General features: G+C 35.7%; 5 protein-coding genes across 5 annotated transcripts; 3 read left to right on the top strand and 2 right to left on the bottom strand.

The window, feature by feature from the left end:
* Window positions 1–4,331: 4,331 nt before the first annotated feature.
* Window positions 4,332–6,524, top strand: LOC17882800 (protein FAF-like, chloroplastic). The gene is made up of 2 exons (XM_006287625.2): window positions 4,332–4,520; window positions 4,621–6,524. The coding sequence occupies exon 2, from the start codon at window positions 4,673–4,675 to the stop codon at window positions 6,068–6,070; it is 1,398 nt and encodes a 465-aa protein (XP_006287687.1). The 5' UTR covers window positions 4,332–4,520; window positions 4,621–4,672; the 3' UTR covers window positions 6,071–6,524.
* A 766-nt stretch (window positions 6,525–7,290) lies between these two features.
* On the top strand, window positions 7,291–10,658 carry LOC17883204 (J domain-containing protein spf31). The gene is made up of 9 exons (XM_006288440.2): window positions 7,291–7,486; window positions 7,918–8,008; window positions 8,174–8,234; window positions 8,378–8,455; window positions 8,641–8,714; window positions 9,435–9,548; window positions 9,653–9,760; window positions 10,206–10,244; window positions 10,331–10,658. Exons 1-9 carry the CDS (start codon window positions 7,398–7,400, stop codon window positions 10,415–10,417), a joined length of 741 nt encoding a protein of 246 aa, XP_006288502.1. The 5' UTR covers window positions 7,291–7,397; the 3' UTR covers window positions 10,418–10,658.
* Window positions 10,659–10,706: 48 nt separating this feature from the next.
* Window positions 10,707–13,319, bottom strand: LOC17881531. The gene is made up of 2 exons (XM_006289086.2): window positions 11,743–13,319; window positions 10,707–11,059 (listed from the first exon to the last, which is right to left on the bottom strand). The coding sequence occupies exon 1, from the start codon at window positions 12,838–12,840 to the stop codon at window positions 11,752–11,754; it is 1,089 nt and encodes a 362-aa protein (XP_006289148.1). The 5' UTR covers window positions 12,841–13,319; the 3' UTR covers window positions 10,707–11,059; window positions 11,743–11,751.
* A 2,397-nt stretch (window positions 13,320–15,716) lies between these two features.
* LOC17882501 (chaperone protein dnaJ 2) lies at window positions 15,717–18,328 on the top strand. The gene is made up of 6 exons (XM_006287762.2): window positions 15,717–15,994; window positions 16,465–16,636; window positions 16,731–16,869; window positions 17,077–17,353; window positions 17,466–17,664; window positions 17,758–18,328. The coding sequence occupies exons 1-6, from the start codon at window positions 15,842–15,844 to the stop codon at window positions 18,081–18,083; spliced, it is 1,266 nt and encodes a 421-aa protein (XP_006287824.1). The 5' UTR covers window positions 15,717–15,841; the 3' UTR covers window positions 18,084–18,328.
* Window positions 18,329–18,591: 263 nt separating this feature from the next.
* On the bottom strand, window positions 18,592–20,857 carry LOC17881080 (probable receptor-like protein kinase At1g49730). The gene is made up of 7 exons (XM_006288226.2): window positions 20,565–20,857; window positions 19,876–20,131; window positions 19,734–19,786; window positions 19,597–19,664; window positions 19,381–19,476; window positions 19,211–19,280; window positions 18,592–19,134 (listed from the first exon to the last, which is right to left on the bottom strand). The coding sequence occupies exons 1-7, from the start codon at window positions 20,638–20,640 to the stop codon at window positions 18,827–18,829; spliced, it is 927 nt and encodes a 308-aa protein (XP_006288288.1). The 5' UTR covers window positions 20,641–20,857; the 3' UTR covers window positions 18,592–18,826.
* Between the last annotated feature and the right edge of the window lie 565 nt (window positions 20,858–21,422).

Genomic DNA, 21,422 nt, shown 5'->3' with positions numbered 1-21,422 from the left:
GTGAGTAACAAAAAAAAAACAAAGTTTTAAAATGAATAAATAAATAGAAAATTGAGTGGTGTTCCTTTGGTGTATAGGTAGAGACAAAACGCATCCATGTCTAATTCTCTCCTCTTCTTCTTCTGTGGCGACGCGCTCTCTCTATCTCTCTCTCTCTCTCTCTCTCGACGCCCTAAAAGCTCTCTTGATCGATCATGCATGCAACTTTATCATAAATACTAAATTCTATAATTACCGGCCACTTTTTGTTTTTGTTTTTTGGGTTTCTTTTGTTCATACTAATTAATTATAAATACTCGTAAAAGGGATCAACATCGAGACCTTTTTGTTAAATTACTATTAATTTGTGTTTATATATATTCTGATGAACGACGCTACGTATATGAGCATCTTCTTCACATTATTCGTAGAGAGAGAAAAAGAGAGACAAAAGGACCCAACATGCAAACAACAAGACACGAGCTTTCGGTTGCTTTCCACTTTCGTGATTCTTCTCTTTGGTAATCTCAGCTTTTTAATTACTCTTTTTAATCTTTCGTCCTATACTATTTTAATATTTTCTTTTGTTTAATTTACCAATATTGTGTAGCTTATTTTTTCCTAGCAATTTCTATTTTCCAGTAATGTAATATAGGTATTAATTATATAAGCTCGTGTATCGTTATATGCATTAACTAGGGAATATATAGGCAAAAAACCCTATATAAATAGTGTTAATTTAGTATATGTCATTTTTCACACAAACTAAAAAAATATATACATGTGTATACTTATTTAATAAATAATTATGTTTTAAAATTCAATAAAAAGCAGCTATGAGTTAAGGATAAATTAAAGATCTAGTTTGAAACATTACATTAAAAAGATAAAACGATGTTTTTTGTGAAACAAAAATAAATTTAAAGACAATAGTTTTTTGTGAATCAGAGGACTACCTAAATTATAATCCAATGTGTTTGTTCCTGTTTTCTTTTGGATTCTTTCTTTAACTAGGTAAACCGTTTTTTTGGGAATACGACACATGTTTATGTGTAATTGTGCAAACTTAAATGGATATCCTTATGTGCGTTAACTAGTTATTACTTTTTAACATGGTTTTTAGCAACAAGCCAGCAATATAAAAGGAATCAAATTATCTTAATTAAACCGTTTTTAACAGCATTTTGGTGATTTCTGTTCTCTATTGTCTAAGAATAAATTCCATAAACATATTGAAATCTGTTCTTAATTAACCAGATGTAGCTGTTACATCATATGATGCTACGTATATATGGGGTGAAAGTATATTCCATGTATTTATATAACAAAATAAAACAAACAATACATATAGATAAATAGGAATCCAAATCTATCGAATAAACCCCCTTATGCTATTATCTCTAACGTTTTAGGTATTTTCATCTGTCTTTTATAACTTAGTTCTTCAAATTGATTTCATGCCATGCCATGAGGTTTTTCGAATTGTATATAACTATATATACAAACTTACGCCTATACTTTTTCATTTTGTACTGTTGACACTTGCACCTATAGCTACTAAGCTATACTATATATATATATGTGTATACTACTATACTAGATAGAAAGTTTTTAAAATAAGATAGATTTCCGAAGCTGCAAATCGGATTTATAAACCATATTAAAATATCTCTAAAAGTTTAAGCAAATAAACTACATAAAATTTCGAAACTGAACAAAAACGAAATTATATATCAGATTGTTTGGGTGTAAGTTTGTACATTATGGTAATTAATTAAGTGATTAATATCGCTAGAGACAATGAGATAAATGTGTAATACTCTTATCAACTAGTAATCCATAGCCCTAATTAGGGAATTCAATATTTTTTGATGATGTCATGATGAGTTTAGTTAACTTTAATTTTTTGGTAAATTAGTTGGTCCGTCCAATTAAATTTGGTCCTTTAAAAGGAGAAAAGTGATTCCTTTGCTTCCACCTTAAGCGATGTTTTGCCCACAATGAGTGTCTCTCGCTATCTTCCTTTAACCTAATTGGAAATGTTTGTTCTTTCTGGATGTCGTTGCCTTTGTGTTTTCTCTTTTTGGTAATTTTTGTTTCCAAAATATTACTAACTATTATTGAACTAGCTATTTCAAAATACATAAAGTCATTTGAGAGGCATTTAAAAGTTTTAAGGGTTTAGGAAGATTAGGAAATAAAACAACAAATATTTTGTAATATTTAATTGTCTTCTCTTTTGGAATTTCGAAAATGCAACTTTTATGATATCAGTTTAAAAAACTTTCATTTTTTCTTTTCAAAAACTCCACAAATATGGCTTTCTAAAGTTATAATTTCATAATATTATAAAATTTTAAAACAAAGGTTTAAATAATATTTTAAACAACCTTTTTAATGGTATTTTTGAAAAGGTTGTTTAAGAGGTTTATATATGATATTTCTCAAATTCTCAATTTCTCTCTACCATCTTATAATTTCGATTTGGATGTTGTTACATCTTTCTTATAAGTACAAAGTATATATATTTGTATATAAGAAAAGAAACAAAAAAAATTGCATAATAATAAGGGTGATTATAAATGGGGATTAGACATTGCGGGCCAATATTCTAGAGATATGATGCGATCATACCATTCAAAAAGAAACGAAAAAACTTGTACATATACTGAAACCAATTTTTATAGATCGAACAATACATGGATGTACGTACGTAGGGGTACGCACTTGATATCGTTTAGATACTTTTAGAACATTTTATCGTTTTCCGGATAGGACCAATAATGATCTCATCATCATCATCATCATCTATATATTTCATCTATAAGTTTGATCAACATCATATATATATATACGGATATACATATATATATACGCACGTAAACATGCAACCACGTAGTACACTTGAGGACAAAAGATTATTCAGTCTTCGTGTCCCCATGCACACGTCTCTTTCTCCCGGACCGTATCCTACTCTCCTACCCACCAACTTGTATTTTTTCCCCCAAATAAATTTCAGACAATATACGGTTAAGTTATTTAAACGACCATTTATCTTAGTAAAGGTTTTACTTTGATGCTCGTGTAGTTTAACAATTCTATAATCAAACTTTAAATAAAGTTTTCGAACTACGATTATAAGTATGTTTTTAGGTTATACACCTGTTATCACTTTCATATAGTTACATTTAAAATGTATATGAATTATTTTTATTTTGGTCACAAATAGTTTATTAAATCATTAGAATCACTAGTACTCTCGATCCGGACATCCGGTCACATCTTAATTACGCAGAATATGTACGTTTAATTGTAAACTTACATTGGTTTGGGACCTAGCTAGGGTAACGTAGGAAATTCATGATCAGGTGAAGCTTTTTTAGTCGATGGTATGCAATGTCAGATTTGAAACCGGTTGATAAGTTAATTATCTTACATAACTATTATATGATTTGTAGGTTTACATAAATGTTCCTTTATAACAACTATGAGACGCTTTAGCATAAAGCTTGAAACGGGGTAGTTTTGCTCAATACTGAGTACTAGCTAGTATAAGATAAACACAAGTGGTAGTAGAAAGGTAACTAACTTGTATAAGAAAAAAGAAAAAAAAAAAAACGAACATCGATCCTACTATAGCTACTACTACTAATAATGGCATCCAGCTTTGTTTTTGCATATTTTTGGAACATTCTCATCGTTTTAGCTCAAAAGAAAAGATGAAAATTGTGACTTCCACAATGTGCCACGTTATTGGTTCAACAGGGAATCGATGCCATACGTCAACATTTTTCTTCTTTTTCTTCCTTTTTTTCTTGACACTAAAAGTTTTTTCTTACATTTATTATTTCGTTTCATATTCGTTTAGTTTTGGTTTGGCTACGACACACGCCGATCGCTGGTTATATCACAACTAAAAATACCCGTCTCGTCTTGTTTTTGTTTGCAAAGTTATCCTAATATGCAAATTTTATGATTGTGTGGACGTTGGAAAACTTATAATTTTAAAACTAGCTAAAACCTTTGATTAAAAGAATCACTCAAGTTTGTCTACTCGAAATGGTGTAATGTTTTATGTATATTAGAAAATCTAGTGAATGTACTACCCGACGACTACATTCACTTATACAAAATTAGTCGCACGGTAAAAACGATCACAACAACTAGTAGTAAACTAAAAACATTGAAAAGTTTCTAAGGTCTAAAATTCTTGCGTTTAATTCATTGTTTCTTGCATCAAATACTTAATTAAAGAATCTTTTCATTGTTATTAGAAATCAATACTAAAAGATAACAAAAAAAAGAAAAGACAATGAAGAGTCATATAAGTTGATGGAGGAGCCCACAGTACATGGTTCCATAATGAAAGAAGTTGTCTATATATAAAGCCACCTCTTCACTCCCCTCTTCATATGTCTCATTCTCATCATCCATCAAACAAACACATCTTCTCTATACAACACAACTTCACATAACACACAACTTTGAATACTTTTCATTCACCCTCTCTCTCTCTTTTCAACTCTCTCAATTATCTCCAGGTATGGTTTACATGCCCATCCGAACTGATCATCATCACATTTAAAAACGATTCAATAATTTTCTTTGTTAACATTCTTGATTTGTAATATAATTGTGCAGGAAAGCGAGGGAGTAGTGTTGTCGAGAGAAGTTTGCGATTCCTTATTTGAGAATGATGGCTTGTGGCTTAAGCAAGAGCCTTAGCTTGTCTTCTTCTTTGAAGAAACAGCAAGGCATAGTGACCATCCTTGCTGGCATTTCGTCGAACACTTCATCTGCACCTTCGCTCAGGAGAACCTTCTCCGCCGATTTGTCCTCCAAGACTTGGCTTTCCCAAAATGGGTTTTCTCCTATGAAGAGGATCTCTTCCTCTGAGAAGCTTCGTGCTTCTTCTCCTGACCATGAAGAAGCTGAGGAAGAATCAAGATCCGGGGTCGATATCTGGGCACAGATTCAACAAGACAAGAACGATAAGAAAGAGAACGAGACCGAGCCGGGTCAATCCGATGTTTGGAGCTCGATCTTGTCGGACAAGAAGAAGGACGAAGCGAGCAACGACACGGTTCCTCCACCGTACGTTCATCCTCTGATGAAACGTGCGAGTTCTTTGAGCGAGAAAAGCCTCGAGATTTGCACTGAGAGTCTCGGATCCGAGACGGGTTGCGAAGGTTTCTCTTCGTACGCATCGTCGGAGACTGGAGATGCTGAAATCGAGATTCAGGAGCTCGTTGTTAACGTCACGGAGACCAAGGTTGAAGAAGAAACAGAGGCTGCTGCTGTGATTGAGGTTGATCAGCAAGAATCGGTCACGGTTCCTAACAACGAGTTGCCTCGAGGATCGTTTCCTCCTCCGATTCGTTCTCTTTCGAGCCAATCTGGTTCGTCTCTGCACATGAAAACTCGCCGCGACAATGGCCGATTGGTTCTTGAAGCTGTCTCTATGCCGTCGCACAACAACTTCTCCGCTAAACGCGAAGACGGACGTCTCCTCCTCAGTTTTGCTGAAATCAGCAACGAAACCACTTACGACCAAGAATATGAGACTGAATCGGAGGTTCAGTGGTTCGACGAGGAAGAAGAAGAAGAAGCAGAAGAAGAGAAAGAAGAAGATGAGGCACCACCAGACGAGTTCGCCTACAAGCCCAATGGGCTTTTCTATAAGCTGGCACAAAAGTCCATTCCTGTAACTGTTCATAGGTTGGCCCATAAGCCCATTGGTGTACCAAAGAGAAACGCAAGATGGCCTGTGACTGACGAATTCGACACCAAATCCGATCTCTCCACACCGGTGGTTCACTCTCTGCCGCCGAGGCCAAGGGTGGCTCAGCTTGCTAGGTCAACAAAACCGCCGTCCACAGTGGACGACACCGTTGGAGCTGCTTGCTTCAACACATGTGACTACTCTTGGAAGTCCACTAACACTGAAGCTTTTGGCCCAATTCCAAACACAAAAACCCAATTTCAAGCCCAAAACTTTGTGAACAAATCAATAGGTGACGGTTGGATTAATGGATGCAAGGAACGAAGGAGGTCACTCTTGTCCATTGAACCATTTTGCATTGCCACTTAGAGAAACTCTTTAAAAGACCAAAAAAGAGAGTAATTTACAAAAGAAGCATAAGCATATGATATATTATTATTATCTAAATATGTGTATATGTAATCGAGTATGTGCTTTACTCGAATATATATGCATATTAACCAATAATTGTTGTTGATCATGGTGTTTTTTTTCTACCTTATTTTTTTTACCTCTATATGTTTTACCACTAACCTTTTTGGTTTGTGGGTAAAAAAGAAAAATAATTATAAAAAGATAATAAAGAAGTAAGAGTTAGGAGAGGGAAGAAAGCTGATGGGGTGAAAACTAGAAGTATAATTTTATTGTTTTTGATGAGGTTAAAGACCTTGTTGGAGTAAGAAATATTTTATTATGATGATGAGTGTTGTGTTTTGTACAAAGTGTTGTTGTTCTATATACACTCTTCGCAAACAAAATGTGAACCTGCAATTTTATACGTTAATGTTTTGTCTACATTAAGTTTAAGTAAGGTTACGAATTTGATCTTTTAAAAGTTTATAAGTTTTTAAAAATATAGATCACTTAACTCTAGGAACTGAAAATTGAAAACTATGATTTGTAAGGAGATGTTCATGAGTTTGAAGCATGATCAAATACTCAATATTAGTGTCGTTTTAGTTCAGTTGTTGTATACTTAAGAGGATGCATACATTGATTAAGATTTTATATTAGATATGAATATATGATCATGTGAACCAACAAGAAAAAGAAAAAAAAAAAGAAAAAAGTATATGTACTATGACAATTGTGTGAAAGTGGGATGGTAAAATCAATATATAATTCATATATGGTAAGAGCTATATTGAAGAGATGATCCAATATATCGTAAAAATTTCGAAAATAAAATTATTAGTATCTTAATGTTTTTATAGTTTTATGGTAGTTTTCATGTTTTATTTTTTTAATAATTCATAGTGGTATATATTTACTATTAACCTAGTTTTTCTTAATTTTTTCATAAGTTAATTTATATGAAAAACGGATATTTTGATAGACTTTTTTTTGCCAAGTGCTCATGATAAATATATAAAAAAATGATATTTTCTTCTCATAGAATAATTATCTATCCAGTTGACAATTAATTACATTGTCTAGTGTCTACTGTCTAGCCCTAATCCGAATCCACTTGTTTGACCCGAAAGACTCAGATCCAGACCCACAAGTTAACCCACCCGAGTACCCGACGTCAATTCCAGAATAGAGTAAGCCCAGAGAATCCGCCAATTTCGTTTCTTCTTCGTTCTTCTCTTACTCTTTGTCATCGTGGGAAGGAGAAGAAGAAGAGAGGACAAGAGAATCATAAGAAAACAGAGTCATGGGAGAGGTGAAAGTAGACGACGATTCGATTCTTAAATCCTTCCTCGCCGAGGTCGGTGAAGTTGAGAGAGACAACGAAGTCGTCAGGTTCCTTCGAAACCCTTTTTCCTATGTCCAATTTAGCTTGTACCCTTCAACTCTGTTCCTGATCTGAATCGTTTTTATGCATTTTATAGTGGGTTAGGGGTTTCTATGTTCTGAAATTTTCGACCTTACGATCGTAACTTAGGGAACTGTATGAACGAAATTACAGCTTTTTTTGGCTATGTTCAACTTTGACTATGCACTTATGAGAAAGTGGATCTTGTGAAAATTGTTTCAATTTCTCTCCTTTTTGCACTGTCTTATTGATATTTTGGGCTACAGAGTTATGTGATCTGTGGGTGTTTTTGCTCATGTCTTCTATGTATAGTAGACATTACTTATCATTGTTGTTTCAGTTTATATCAGTATGCTAGTCGTGTTGCACTGTCACGTCTCTTATGATCATATATCTTCAAATTTTGAAACGTTTGTAGGATTCTCTCATGCTTCAAGCTGAACCCGTTTGAGCATCTTAACCTTTCTTTTGATTCTTCCACGGATGATGTTAAAAGGCAGTACAGAAAGGTACCTTTTGTTTCTGCAATTTTCCCTGCTGAGGACTTTTGTTTTTTTAAATTCATGGTTTATCGACTTAGTAGAAAGAAATCGTTGGCTAAGTGATTACTACCCCACTGATTGGGATTTGGGAATACACTGGAAACTTTGTGACTGACCCGAATCTTTTTCCAGATATCTTTGATGGTTCACCCTGACAAATGCAAACATCCTCAAGCACAGGAGGCTTTTGGAGGTTTAGTTTCTTCTAAATAATTTATTTACATATGCAGTTGATTTTGTGTAAATTCACCATTATGGTGTTATATCAAGCATAAAAATAATTGATTTGTCTGTATGGTCTCTTGATTTCTTAATGGTCTTTGATTAACTGAACAGCATTGGCAAAAGCGCAACAACTACTGCTGAATGACCAAGAAAGAGATTATATTCTCACCCAAGTCCATGCTGCGAAAGGTAAGATTTTGTAGTTTATCTTAGGGTCCAACTATCCACGTATTACCTGTTTGATGAGTTATTGATGAGTTACTGGAGTTATTAGGAACTTCCGTGGTTTTCCTGTAAATTATACTAGAATCTGTAGTTTACCTTCTATTTTTCTGTCTCGTGAAACCTTCTTTTCTTCAATGGTGATTTTGCAGAGGAGCTTAGGATGAAGAGAAAGAAACAGTTAAAGAAAGATACCGCTTCGAAAATAAAGTCCTTGGTTGATGAGGTAAGAAACCCGTTTCTTTTGGGGTTCAGATCTAAGCTATTTATTTATCTGTGATCCTCATTGTTTACCTTTCCTGTTTGTCCAATTTGATTGGCTAGAGAGTCAAGATGGGTAATTGATGGCTCACTGTAACCAGCGATAGCAATAGTCTTGTTTTTGAAACTGCATATTTTCTTTGAAAACCCTAGTTTTTGTCAGAGTCAGTCTTCTTCTGTTGTGAACCAACTGTTTTTGCCTGTTCAGTGAGTATATAATATCTGTGTCTTGCTGGCAAGTTGCGATTTTGCTAGAATTTTTCTTCAAGTTGTCAGATTAAGCTGTTCTAGATGCATGCGTAACATAGTCGTACATTTTGAAAATATCTTGCTTAGCTGACATGATCTTGTTCGGTTTATTTTTTTTTACTTGCTGGACGTTGTTGTAAGGTAGTCCCAAATTGCTACTTAGACTGAAACAGCGAACCTTTAACCTGTTTTATGAAATAAGAATTCTAAGCGACAGAATTTCTAGCTCATGTTTGTCAAAGTTTATGAGGTAGAAAAAAGGATATCTGAAATTAACCACTCTGTCTTTATTCTTGCTCCTTTTGTCTAATTTCTGTTTTGCCACCACTTCTTGTATTCTCAAATATCAAAATCCTTAATATCTTCCATTTCATATTTTTTTCAGTAGTCCAAATTCCTTTTAACTTGTGGTGCTACACAATTTTTATGTACACAGGGAAAACATGAGCACATATATGAGCAATCTGAAGAGTTTCAGAAGGAGCTTAAGTTAAAGGTCCGAGAGATATTAACAGATCAAGAGTGGCGTAGAAGAAAAATGGCAATGAGGGTATGTAGAGTTTCTATTTTGCCTTGCGTGATATTTTTTTTCCATGAGAAGTGACACAATTATTCATTTATTTTCTGGTGCTATTTTACTTCTTTGACATTTAGATATCAGAAGAAGAGGGAAGACTAAAGAAGGATGAAGCAGAACAAAAGGAGATGTGGAAGAAAAAGCGTGAGCATGAAGAACAGTGGGAAGGGACAAGAGAAAAAAGGGTATGTTCTTTTATTAACCGATGATCCTAATTCATTACCTGCCTATGAATGCATTAGTTTAGAACATTTAGCTGACCCTTCCACCCACATGTATGCTTAGAAATGGCTTTCGAGAAGAAAACTCATCTGATTCTAAATACCGTAACTGCCTATGAATGCATTAGTTTAATACCATTTTAGCTCACCTTCCGACACCTACGTTAATGGATTTATGGAAGCCAATTCATGTGAGAATATATTGAATTGTTTATCAGTTCTTATGACCAAATACTCTTTTTTTTTTGGGATCAAATAACCAAATTCTCTTTGACACTTGTATTTGGACTTGAATGAGCAAGTCCTGGTTCCACCTGCCACACATATATCAAAGATCATACTGTATATGCAATTGGTTTTTGTCCTTGCAGTTAGTTGTTTTCATTTAAGTTTCGGTCTCTATGTGCAGGTATCAAGCTGGAGAGACTTTCAGAAATCAGGAAAGAAGGTAAGAGATACACTGGTAGCTATTTGGTTGATTACGTATTTCATTTGGGCCAAACATCGACCTAAACCTCTGTTATCACTCATCAGGCCAAAAAAGGAGAGACTCGTCCTCCAAAACTGAAGACAGAGGATCCGAACAAATCGTACGTCCAAAGGCCAGTCAAGAAAGGCTGATCTACGCCATTTTATAGCTGTTGTTGACCCTGATGGATTGGTCTTCTCGAGGATGATCTCAGACTCTTTCTGCTTGCGTCTGTGTTTCTCTTTGTACATCACCAACTTCATTTGTCTTTCCAAATACATCAGAAACATGGAAGAGATATCTTACACGCTTATGACCTTAACTTTGTATTGCGTCTAGTCCAGATGATGATGTCTTTTAGCCTTTAGATAAAAAAAAAGTGAACTTTGATCTTCCCTTTTATATATTGAATGTGGTGTTCACCACAAGAGAACAAGAAAATAACAAATTGCCTTCATAGATTTCCTTGACACATTTATAATGCTACAAACCCCAAGCCTTTGAGGTAAAAAGAGCTCTGCTATGTAACAGCACCAGCTCCAAAGAACAAAAAGAAAAACAAAAAAACAAATTACAAATTCTCCATCTCTTAATCTGTGATCTCGTGTCGTGTGATATATATATGTCACAACAGCTAACAGGAGTGCGCTGCCTCCAGGAACCACTAAAACTGGTTTATTTATATTGAACATCGTTTCGCTTTGCCTCTTCTTAATCCTGAAAGTGGCATCTGTTCTTCAACAGTTGAACCCATAACGTAAAACCTCTTCGGTCCAAAACTTTCTTTTCTCACCCTGAAAGAACATCCAAAAGCAAAAAAAAATCTGATAATCTGTTCACTATTATTAAAGATCCAAACAAAAGAGCACCAACACAAAGCAATTCCACACAGTTTCTTCAGAGCGCCAAGTCTAGCCAATGCAGACATATATCTTAACGATGATACATGATTTTTCATTGAAATTTCACAGAGAAATCAGTTTGTGATGATTAATTTGTACCAACCTGAGTATTCATAATACTCTTTCCACCATTACCAAGAACTTGCTTACTACAATCAGAGAGGGCTACATCTAAACTAGAGATTGGTAGATATGTAACTGTATTCAAAGCGTCTTCTTTTAACAAACAGAACAATGCAGGTAATAAGAGCACAGTATCCTGTTTGCATGACAGGCTTCTATAATCCAAGCTGATTCTTATGATTCATATTCATAGAATATAATACAAAGCGTTTTTCTTTAGCTCTTCACTAATAAATCTTACTCAGATAAAAATAAAACTAAGTTTTGTGTAACCACCATAGCCAATGTTCTGCTTATAAACATGTTTAATATTAGATGGCTTTAGATCAAAACAAGCCTTAACATTAGAACTATCTATCAATTTACAGTTTAGTTCCTTGACCAAGTCATAGACCCACTACAATCCCTAGTATGAAAGTAAGTAAGAAGGGAGAGGTTTTGGAAACACTTACCCGTATAACTTAATCTCTGAAAATCACGGAATCTGCAATGGCCAACAGTGGCTTCAAGCAAGCTGGGGTAAATTTGCGTGCGAAAAAATAGGAGCTTGAGTGGTTTGATCGCCGGAGTCTCTGGATCAGCTCAGGCACGACTTCCTTTGGTTTATAGGTATAAGGATGTCCTTTCACAGTGCCAGTCCAGTTAACCCGAGTAAGCGTATACCCTGTGCAACCATCCGGATCCTTCATGCTCAAGAGCGTTGGGAAATAATGCTCCTCCGGATAACACTCGTCGGAACGATAACAGGGGAGCTTGAATTTGCGCCACAAGATCCGATCTTTGATTGTTAACAAAGCATGTCTTCTAGTCATAACAAAGAACTGCGAACCAACTCGGAACTTCTCAAACGGAACCTCAGGCATCATAGCATACCTTCCCCGAGCAGTGTAGCGTTTCCAAAGCCTCGGTTCATCAGATATCAGTTCCATAAAACTCCGGTACAAGATCCGTATCCCTCTCGGATTCGGAGTCGGATCCGGATCAGATTTATCAAAAGTTGGAGACTCAAAGAGAGAGGTGTAAACGTAGTTGAAAGAGTGGAGAGGAATGCAATACTGAGAGAGCACAGCGAAGTAAGTATTGGCAGGGTCATCAAGAAATGCGGTGGCGAGGAGGCGTCTCGTGGCGGAGATAAGAGTCGGAGAGGCTCGTGCGGTGCGCTTAGCATTGGCAATAAAGGCATTCTCAAATACAGAGCCATTCCCAGGTCTGGTGATATTGACATAAGGATCTCCGTGGACATAGACGTTGTAGCGCGATTTAGAATGACCAGAGAAGAACCGATCCCAGATTGGCGCGAAATGGAGATCGGAGTTGGTGAGGAATAAAAAAGCAATCTTGAGCTTAGGGTTAGGGTTTCCAGATGAAAGATGAGAAAGGGAGGTTGACCCAGCAGCGGCGATGAATAAACTCCGGTCATCAATCTCATCGGAGATTGGGATTAATGATTCACCAGGAGGAGAAGGGAAGACATGTGGCGCAACAAAGAAGATGGCAAAAGGGAGACATAGAAGAAGAGAGAAGACGAGAACAAACTGGTTCGAGAACATTTGGAAAGAAAAATCGAAACTTCAAATCGGGAAAACCCTAGGAATTTGACTTCTCTTTCCCCCCCAAGAAACTGGAAAAGAATCTACCGGAATGTGCTTGAATCCCCCATGAATAGACAAGTTGAAGCTTTTCCCCCTCGATTTGGGATGAAATTAGGGATTTTTCACCATTGAAGCTCTGAGAAACCAAGGAGTTCCACAGATTCTCATAGGTTTCCCGGTGATGAATCCGTCGAAACTCTCAATGACTTGAGGGCTAATCGATGAGAGAAATTATAGAAAGAAACGCTCAATGGCTGGCTATTATCTCCAGAGATATTGGGGTAAAAAAGGCAAGATTGGAACTTTAGGGGGCAATTAAATGAGAATTTAGAAATATCTGTTTAGATCTCAGATTGTAAAAACAAAAAGGGTTCTTTTTCACAGTCAAGTAGTGATGATGGAGAGATCAGAGATGACGAGAGAGTCGAGAGAGAGATGATCGATTGTTGTGTGTTTCGTTGTGATTTTGACGCGCAACTTTGTCGTGGGGGTATATTTGTCATTTACAAAACCGACAAGCGTAATACCTGACGTCGTCAAGTTTTATGTACGCTGTAGTTAACGGCGTTGCTCTGTGTTTTTTCCGCCGTTCGTAACGTCGGTCGATAATGATGTGCAAGTGCTAATTTATATAATAATACACATATACAGTATATATATATATAACGTTTTTGTTTGTTTATTGTAATGAAACGTGAGAATGTAATAATTAAACCAGACATTAAATGTTGTATCTAATTCGGTAGGTCCAACTGATTTGGTAACTGGTATGCACTATTTTCCTGTGATGTTTTTTTTTTCTTTTCTTTTTGTAGTATTTGTTTAGAAGGACACGTATTTAGTTTTTTTTTATACTTAATCACTCGGCTTAACAAACAGAAAATATTTTTTTCCGCATCTATTTAGATACGTTTATTTTGCCTTTTTGTGGGGGAAATTGAAAAACTTTGTATGTACATATACTGATCATTAGCAAATTAACTATGTTATAAATGAGAGAACGAACACACACGTGGAAACATTGGTGTGTTTGTTATTCTGAAGACGTTTTGATGATGTTCACGTCTTATATCAACCACATGTCTTGGTCTTAATTAGATCCATATGAAATTAGCTAGAAGATAAGAAAACATGAGTATTAATCTTACGTTGACCAATTTTTTCCATGATCTAATTTGATGTATTCATGTATATTTAGATGATTTAGCTAGGAGTGAAATCCAATTCGAAAATGTATTAGATTTTACAAAGGTTTAATTACAGATTGACCTCTTATCAAAATTTAATTTTCATCTGTTTTTTTTTCTTCTTCTTAGGTTAGTGTGTTGTGAATTGGTTAATTCCGTAAACTCAAAGTACATAACAGCCATGTGGAAGTTTTATATTAAAATAAAAACTGAATGTGTGAGAGACATATAGCTAGACATCGTGCTATAGCAAAATAATGATTTTAAATCAGTCAGAATACTTTACATGGCACATACATTTTGAAAGCAGGTCAAAATTAAGGTTGGATCCAGGAGTGATCTAGCATGAGTGCCGCCTAGTGCGTGGTGTGGTCTGTCTGGTCTATCATATGTTGAAACGTGCGTGTTATTCCTACTTCCCAAGTTGCATTAGGCTATCATCAGCATTGTTCGTACTTGTCGTAGTGGCGACAACATGACGCACTTCACTTTAGTAAACAAGGATCCTTGTTTATATCATGCCCTGATTAATTGATTTGTGTAATCATTTTGTTTCGATGTATCACATGTATGTGGCATTACTCATGCATTATTTATGATTTGGATCATTTAATCTTAACAAAATTTGTCATCAATAACATTTCTTTTTAACATCTGGTTTATTTTAATTATTAAATACTAAATAAAAACAAAATTTGTCATCCAACAACAATATCAATTGGATTCTTCATGTACTGTATATATAATCGGGTTGGCTAAGTCATTTGTACGTAACTCAAGACGTTCAACATCTAGAATCATATGATTGCGAATAGAGAGACAATATTGATATAGAAGAAGAAGAATCAAGAACCTCAAGGAGTGTCACTTTGTCTAGTTTAGCTAGGTCGAATACCAAAGGTTACATGATCAGTCCTCAAGCGCTATCCTCGACATTGTTCAGAACAAGAATAGAGTATGGTTTAAGTATCAGTAAGTATTAGTGAGATCACAAATTGGCATTCCAGCATCTGCTAATTAAAGATAAGAGTCGCGACATTGATTCAAGCATTTGTTGTGAATTGTGATGTTTCAGTGACCAAACTCATGTTGTTTGAGTAAAACTTGACACAACGAACAAACCACACATGCACATGTTATATATCACCAACACAAAGAACCAAGTACGAGAAATTATTGACTAAATACTTCTTCCGCATACAAATAACAACATAAAATTACTACAACATAATAAATTAAAAAATATTTAATGAAAAAAATATATTAATCTTACACATCTTTCATTGGAAAAATATTTGGGAATTTCGGATATAAATTTTAATCTATTAAAATATATTAATTTCGGATATGTCATATGTGGTAGATAAAAAAAAATCTTAACATATTAACTCTTTTTGAAAAGGAGACCTTAACAATATGTTGCATGTCATACAATAACAGAGGAGTATATGGACTTCTTAATGTAAATTTCTAAGTTATATCCTTCTCTATATGATTTTAAAATTAAAATTTCCATATATCTTATAGAAGAAATTTCCTATATCTTTTTCTCAAAGGAAAAGAAACGAATTATAAAAAAAAAAGGGAAAAGGGAAAAGGGAAAAAAGAAAAAGATATAAAAAGTTATAAGAGTGTTCCGCTCCACAAGACCTTGAACAGAAGCAAAGTCTTCGAGCAGCCACAACAAACTCCGTCTCCTTCTCCTCGGCGAGGACTTTTCTCTCTGTCTTTAATTTTTTTAGGGTTTTCGTAAAGAGAAGAGAGAAAAGAAGATGTTCGGAAGAGGACCTTCTCGGAAGAGCGATAACACCAAGTTCTACGAGATCCTTGGTGTTCCTAAGACCGCTTCACCTGAAGATCTCAAGAAAGCTTACAAGAAAGCCGCCATCAAAAACCATCCTGATAAGGGTGGAGATCCCGAAAAGGTGAATCCTTTTTCTCGATCCTCTTCTTCCTTATTGCTCAGATTCTGTGACAATTCAATTGATGTCTGGTTTATAAATCTATTGCTGTTGTTGGTTTGATTTGGACTGTACGATCGATGGTGGTTGCGTAAGCCTCTTAGATCTTCGTATAAGTATTCTTAATGTTCGATTTAATCTGAAATATGCGAGTTTTTGGGTCAACTAGCGTCTTTGTGTAGATACTCTTGTTAGATTTGTGAATCTCTTAATAGATTTTTGAAACATAAACTTGGATGTTTCACTTTATGGCTGCTCTTGTCTGATGTTTAAATTTGACTTGTCTTTAGATCTTTTGTTTCAGATAGCCAAGAAATCTTCTTTTAGTACTTGAAATAGTCGAATTTAGTTGTTTTGGAGATTATGACTATTGAGTAAATTGGTTGTCTGTATTTGATAAAATCAATTAAAGGCTATGTTACATGTCTCTGCAGTTTAAAGAGCTAGCTCAGGCTTATGAAGTTCTTAGTGATCCTGAGAAGAGGGAGATCTACGATCAGTATGGGGAGGATGCACTCAAGGAGGGAATGGGTGGTGGAGGCGGTGGGCACGACCCATTTGATATCTTCTCGTCCTTCTTTGGTGGTGGTGGACACCCATTCGGAGGTTTGTTTCTCTAACTGTGATTGTGAACTTTTTATCTTATCACTATCAATATTGCCTTTGAAAAGATGATAAATTTATTTTTATTTCTGAGTAGGTGGTAGCAGCCGGGGAAGGAGGCAGAGGCGTGGCGAGGATGTTGTTCATCCCCTGAAGGTTTCCTTAGAGGATGTTTATCTCGGAACAACTAAGAAACTCTCACTTTCTAGGAAGGCTTTGTGCTCAAAGTGTAACGGGTCTGTACTTACTTAATTCTTTCACGGTTACGGTATTGCTTTGTGTTGTTATTTTTGCAGTTTCTGACCATGTGCATATGTTTTCTTTTCTGATATATGTTTTGCTCTCATGTTTCAAATCTTCGTTCTCCTTTAGCTATCCCTATTTGAATGTCTTAGATGTGTAAAAGAGCTCTTTCACTGACATTATATGCTCTATCATTACAGAAAGGGTTCCAAGTCTGGAGCTTCAATGAAATGTGGTGGCTGTCAAGGTACAGGAATGAAGGTCTCGATCAGACAGTTTGGACCTGGAATGATTCAGCAGATGCAGCATGCTTGTAGTGATTGCAAAGGTACAGGAGAGACCATCAATGATCGGGATAGGTGTCCACAATGTAAAGGCGAGAAGGTTGTCTCCGAGAAGAAGGTGCTTGAAGTACATGTGGAGAAGGGAATGCAACACAGTCAGAAGATCACATTCAGTGGACAAGCAGATGAAGCGGTTTGTGATACTCAATTTGTCCTGCCTTTGATCATTATATTATATGTCCTGCCTTTGATCATTATATTTTTCCGTCTATTGACTATTTCCTGCCTTTTTCATTTGGAAACAGCCTGATACTGTCACTGGGGATATAGTGTTCGTCCTTCAGCAGAAGGAGCACCCAAAGTTTAAAAGAAAGGGGGATGATCTCTTTGTGGAGCACACCCTCTCTCTAACCGAGGCTTTGTGTGGCTTCCAGTTTGTTCTGACCCATTTGGACTCAAGAAAGCTTCTCATCAAATCCAATCCCGGCGAGGTCGTCAAACCTGGTACGTATTTCACTTGCTCCAGTCATGCACTCTTTCATTTTTTATTATGCCAGTTTTTATGCCTTACCGTGGTGTCTATTTGGTTGCTCATAGATTCATACAAGGCTATAAATGATGAGGGAATGGTGATATACCAAAGGCCGTTCATGAAGGGTAAGTTATACATCCACTTCACGGTTGTGTTCCCAGAATCTCTGAGCCCGGATCAGACAAAGGCCATTGAAGCAGTTTTGCCAAAGCCGACCAAGGCAGCTATGAGCGACATGGATATAGACGACTGCGAAGAGACGACTCTGCATGATGTGAACATTGAGGATGAGATGAGAAGGAAGGCGCAAGCTCAAAGAGAGGCTTATGACGATGATGATGATGAAGATCACCCAGGCGGTGCCCAGCGTGTGCAATGTGCCCAGCAGTGATCCACATTCTCCATCTTAGTGATATCCAACATTTGCTTCTTCTTTTTGCGTTGTATTATTTTTGGGTCTTTCTATAGACTTGGCCAATTCAGTGGGAAGAACCTCGTCCTAATTCATATCCTTGTTACCATTTTTTTTTTAGTTTGAGAATAAACTTTGTAGTTCTTTGAGATTTTGTTCTCAATTTAGTGTCCGAGACAAAGAGTTTTCTACCTTCTGTTCAATTCAGGTTTTCTTTGATGGTATATTGACCGATAGTAGCAAAAATTGAATTTTAAGTTCACACCTTGAGTAGGTCTGTGCTCTGCGTTTAGACTTTCCCTAGATAAAGGGAAAACGTACAAGGATTTGGATTGCTTTCTTAAGTAATAGGCATTTTAAAAGTAAGAGGAGAGGTGTATTGTATTTGGTTCTGGCAAAATCAGCAATATGAATGGCCACCATTTAGATTTCAGGTTAATTATAGAAAATTAGAAATTTTCATGGATTGTCTCTCATAAGTACTTGATAAAAGAATTGTTTTTCAAATAATAAGCTAGGAAACGAAGTCAATTACACACAATTGTATCAGTTAAAATATCAAAAGTACTTATATGAAGACAAGTACAATACTACTACTCTATTACTTGTTATTACATCTAGAATGGTGTGAAATAGGCAAAAGAGTAAACAAGGATGATGAATCGCGTGTCATATCAGTTTTAACCATCAAACCAATCCAGTTCACGAACATAAACTACTATTTATGCTGCAACATCGATCTTCTTCTGTAGATACCGGTATACATGTGTAATTGAGAATGAAGGGGGCTCGTACCTCGTCTTTATGCAGAGTCGAGCCACGGCTAGAACTTTCTGGAGTTCTCTAGAGCTATAGTTGTTACCTAAATCTGGATCAATCATTTTATCAATGGAGTTTGCAATGCATGAGTCTTGTACCCATTCGATCAAGTCGTTGCCTTGTCTGTCTGATGACTGTCCTGTGATCAGCTCCAACATCAACACTCCTAGTTGGAATATCACGTTTCCACATTCCTCATCAGCACATGATCCTACACGCCATATTTTTCAAACCATGAATGAAGCTGAATAGCTTTGATCTTGGAAACAAGAGAATTTCAGTTTTACCTTCAGAGCAAGAATCATGGGTTGCTTTGGGATGGTTTTTTGGGTGTCTGTTGACGCGGATATCTGAAATCTATGAGAGGAAGATTTCAGGTATTGATAATTGGTATGAGAAAGAGCTTAAAAGGAACCCATGAGGGAAAATCTAGTACACTTTGTATCTTCAAACTTACTTTGGGGGTGAAGTTTTCATCCAACATGATGTTACATGAGTTCACTGAAACATCATATATCTGTGCATCATTACTGCTGAAGATTAGCAAGTATTCCTGTGGTCAAAGAGTGGATCATAATTATCTTCTGAGAGTCCCTTTAATAGTATATTTGATATGTTGAATAAGCAAGAAGATTCATATTACTACTGTCCATGATTTTTAAAAGCAACTTACTAATGCAGCAGCGACTCCAATGGCTATCTGGATGCGAGTCTTCCAGTTCAAAGGAGTCTTTAGCGGATCTATCAAAAGAAAGAGACAAAGATTCAATAAAATGAAATGTTTTGATGATTATGTTTTGAGGGTTTTACCATTGAGGTGTTCTTTCAAACTTCCATTTTCAATGTTGTCAAACACTAGCAGCCTGCACAGCAAGAAAAAAAAGAAATCCAAAAGCAAATAAACAAAAACAAACATTTGGTTCTTTCAAAGTTTCAAGAGATGAAAGGAAACCTCTTTCGTCCGATGCAAAACCCGCGAAGTGTGAGGAGGTGACGGTGACGCAAGCGACCCAAGAGTTGGACTTCCTCATCAAACCTTTCTCGTCCAAGATCGAGAGCATTGAGCTCTTTGACCAAAGCAACCTCACCACCTTTGAACTTGGCTCTGTATGCAGAACCATGATAATTGCTGTAAATAACCTTACGAAAGCCTTCTGTTGCTTTGATTATTTCCTTGTACCCAAATCGTCTGATGAATTCTATTCTTCCTGTAAAGATGTCGCAGTTGAATCTTGTATAAATCGCACAGACTAAGAACATTTAAAAGAAACTGAATCGGTGGCTCAATTTTGTAAAAATGTGGGTTTAAAGTCGAAATCGGCCAAAGTAACCAAGTAAACCTTAACAATAGAGAGTTCATGAAGCTAAGTAGAACACACAAGAGTATTAGCAAATTATATAGTTTTTCTATAGCACCAACATCAACTCCACTATACAAATCTTCGTCGTTAAACCTAGAATATACCAAACTATAGTGCATCGATGAACTAAAACATGGAATAGAATTTTGATCTGAGATAAAAAAAAAAAAAGAGTAGCAGAAACTAAGAAAGTCAAAATCAAGTCCAGAACCAGAATAGTGAAAATCTAATCGTAAAAAGAGAAAATGAAGGAGACTGAGACGAAATTGGTGAGGCTAACCGGAGCGAGAACGACGGAGCCAAGCGAGAAGAAGAAACCGGATTCTGCGGCTGAAGCGAAGGCGATGATCATCCATGGCGATTTCACTTTCTTCACTTCAATGCTGCTTGCTTCATTCACGAGCTTATCTCTTTCTCTCTAACTTCTTTTAATCTGCTTCTTTTTTGTTGTTGTTGTTCTTTTGGGAGATGATTGCGGAGAAAATTGGATCTGATGCTTTCTTGGAAGAGTGTCAGTTGTACGAATGCTTTGCCTCCTGAGCTGTAAAAATCTCATCACTCCTTTTTTTTTTTCTTTTTTTTTCCTTCGCTTTACTATTTTTTTTTTATTTTTTTAGTTATTAATCATAACGGTTTTTTAATACTACTAATTAAAGAGTTAATTATTACTTATTAGAGAGATTCTCTGCATTTTTTGTTGTTGTTTTTGTTAAAAACATTAAAATTATTGGTTTAAGCCTTTGGAACCTTGTAAACAAACAGCTTATCAGATCTCAGTGATCGATTAATAATTTTTGACATTTAAACAAAATCCTGTTGTTTAATAATTTTTAAAAAATTTAACTATGTATAGTAATATTTATTTGGTCATCTAAAATTTAAGATGACAAAAAGAAAAAAAAAACAATGTATATTGTATAGTGATTAAAATTTGGGAACCTTTTTCCCCTTAGCTTGGATAAGATTTCCATTATTACTCAAAACTTTGGTTTTTTATTGTCTACCAAACCTTAAACACTTGATGGAAAACATAATGACGAATAATGATGGCCTTCTAGAGGATAAATTTTTATAATAGCATGCGAATTACGATATTTCATTACAAATTAATACAACATAATGTTTTTTTTTCTTTTTT

This window comes from Capsella rubella, unplaced genomic scaffold (genome assembly GCF_000375325.1).
Source record: "Capsella rubella cultivar Monte Gargano unplaced genomic scaffold, Caprub1_0 scaffold_6, whole genome shotgun sequence".
NCBI lineage: Eukaryota > Viridiplantae > Streptophyta > Magnoliopsida > Brassicales > Brassicaceae > Capsella > Capsella rubella.
This window is presented reverse-complemented; position numbering and strand designations above follow the sequence as displayed.

Bases quoted from the DNA above. Each gene is read 5' to 3' on its own strand.
- LOC17882800 (XM_006287625.2), top strand. From the start codon at position 4,673: ATGATGGCTTGTGGCTTAAGCAAGAGCCTTAGCTTGTCTTCTTCTTTG.
- LOC17883204 (XM_006288440.2), top strand. From the start codon at position 7,398: ATGGGAGAGGTGAAAGTAGACGACGATTCGATTCTTAAATCCTTCCTC. The intron at 9,549-9,652 runs GTATGTAGAGTT...TTTGACATTTAG, and splicing joins GAAGAAAAATGGCAATGAGG to ATATCAGAAGAAGAGGGAAG. The intron at 9,761-10,205 runs GTATGTTCTTTT...CTCTATGTGCAG, and splicing joins AAGGGACAAGAGAAAAAAGG to GTATCAAGCTGGAGAGACTT.
- LOC17881531 (XM_006289086.2), bottom strand. From the start codon at position 12,840: ATGTTCTCGAACCAGTTTGTTCTCGTCTTCTCTCTTCTTCTATGTCTC.
- LOC17882501 (XM_006287762.2), top strand. From the start codon at position 15,842: ATGTTCGGAAGAGGACCTTCTCGGAAGAGCGATAACACCAAGTTCTAC. The intron at 16,637-16,730 runs GTTTGTTTCTCT...ATTTCTGAGTAG, and splicing joins TGGTGGACACCCATTCGGAG to GTGGTAGCAGCCGGGGAAGG. The intron at 16,870-17,076 runs GTCTGTACTTAC...CTATCATTACAG, and splicing joins TTGTGCTCAAAGTGTAACGG to AAAGGGTTCCAAGTCTGGAG.
- LOC17881080 (XM_006288226.2), bottom strand. From the start codon at position 20,640: ATGGATGATCATCGCCTTCGCTTCAGCCGCAGAATCCGGTTTCTTCTT. The intron at 20,132-20,564 runs GTTAGCCTCACC...ACATCTTTACAG, and splicing joins GCTCCGTCGTTCTCGCTCCG to GAAGAATAGAATTCATCAGA. The intron at 19,787-19,875 runs GTTTCCTTTCAT...CTTGCTGTGCAG, and splicing joins TTTTGCATCGGACGAAAGAG to GCTGCTAGTGTTTGACAACA.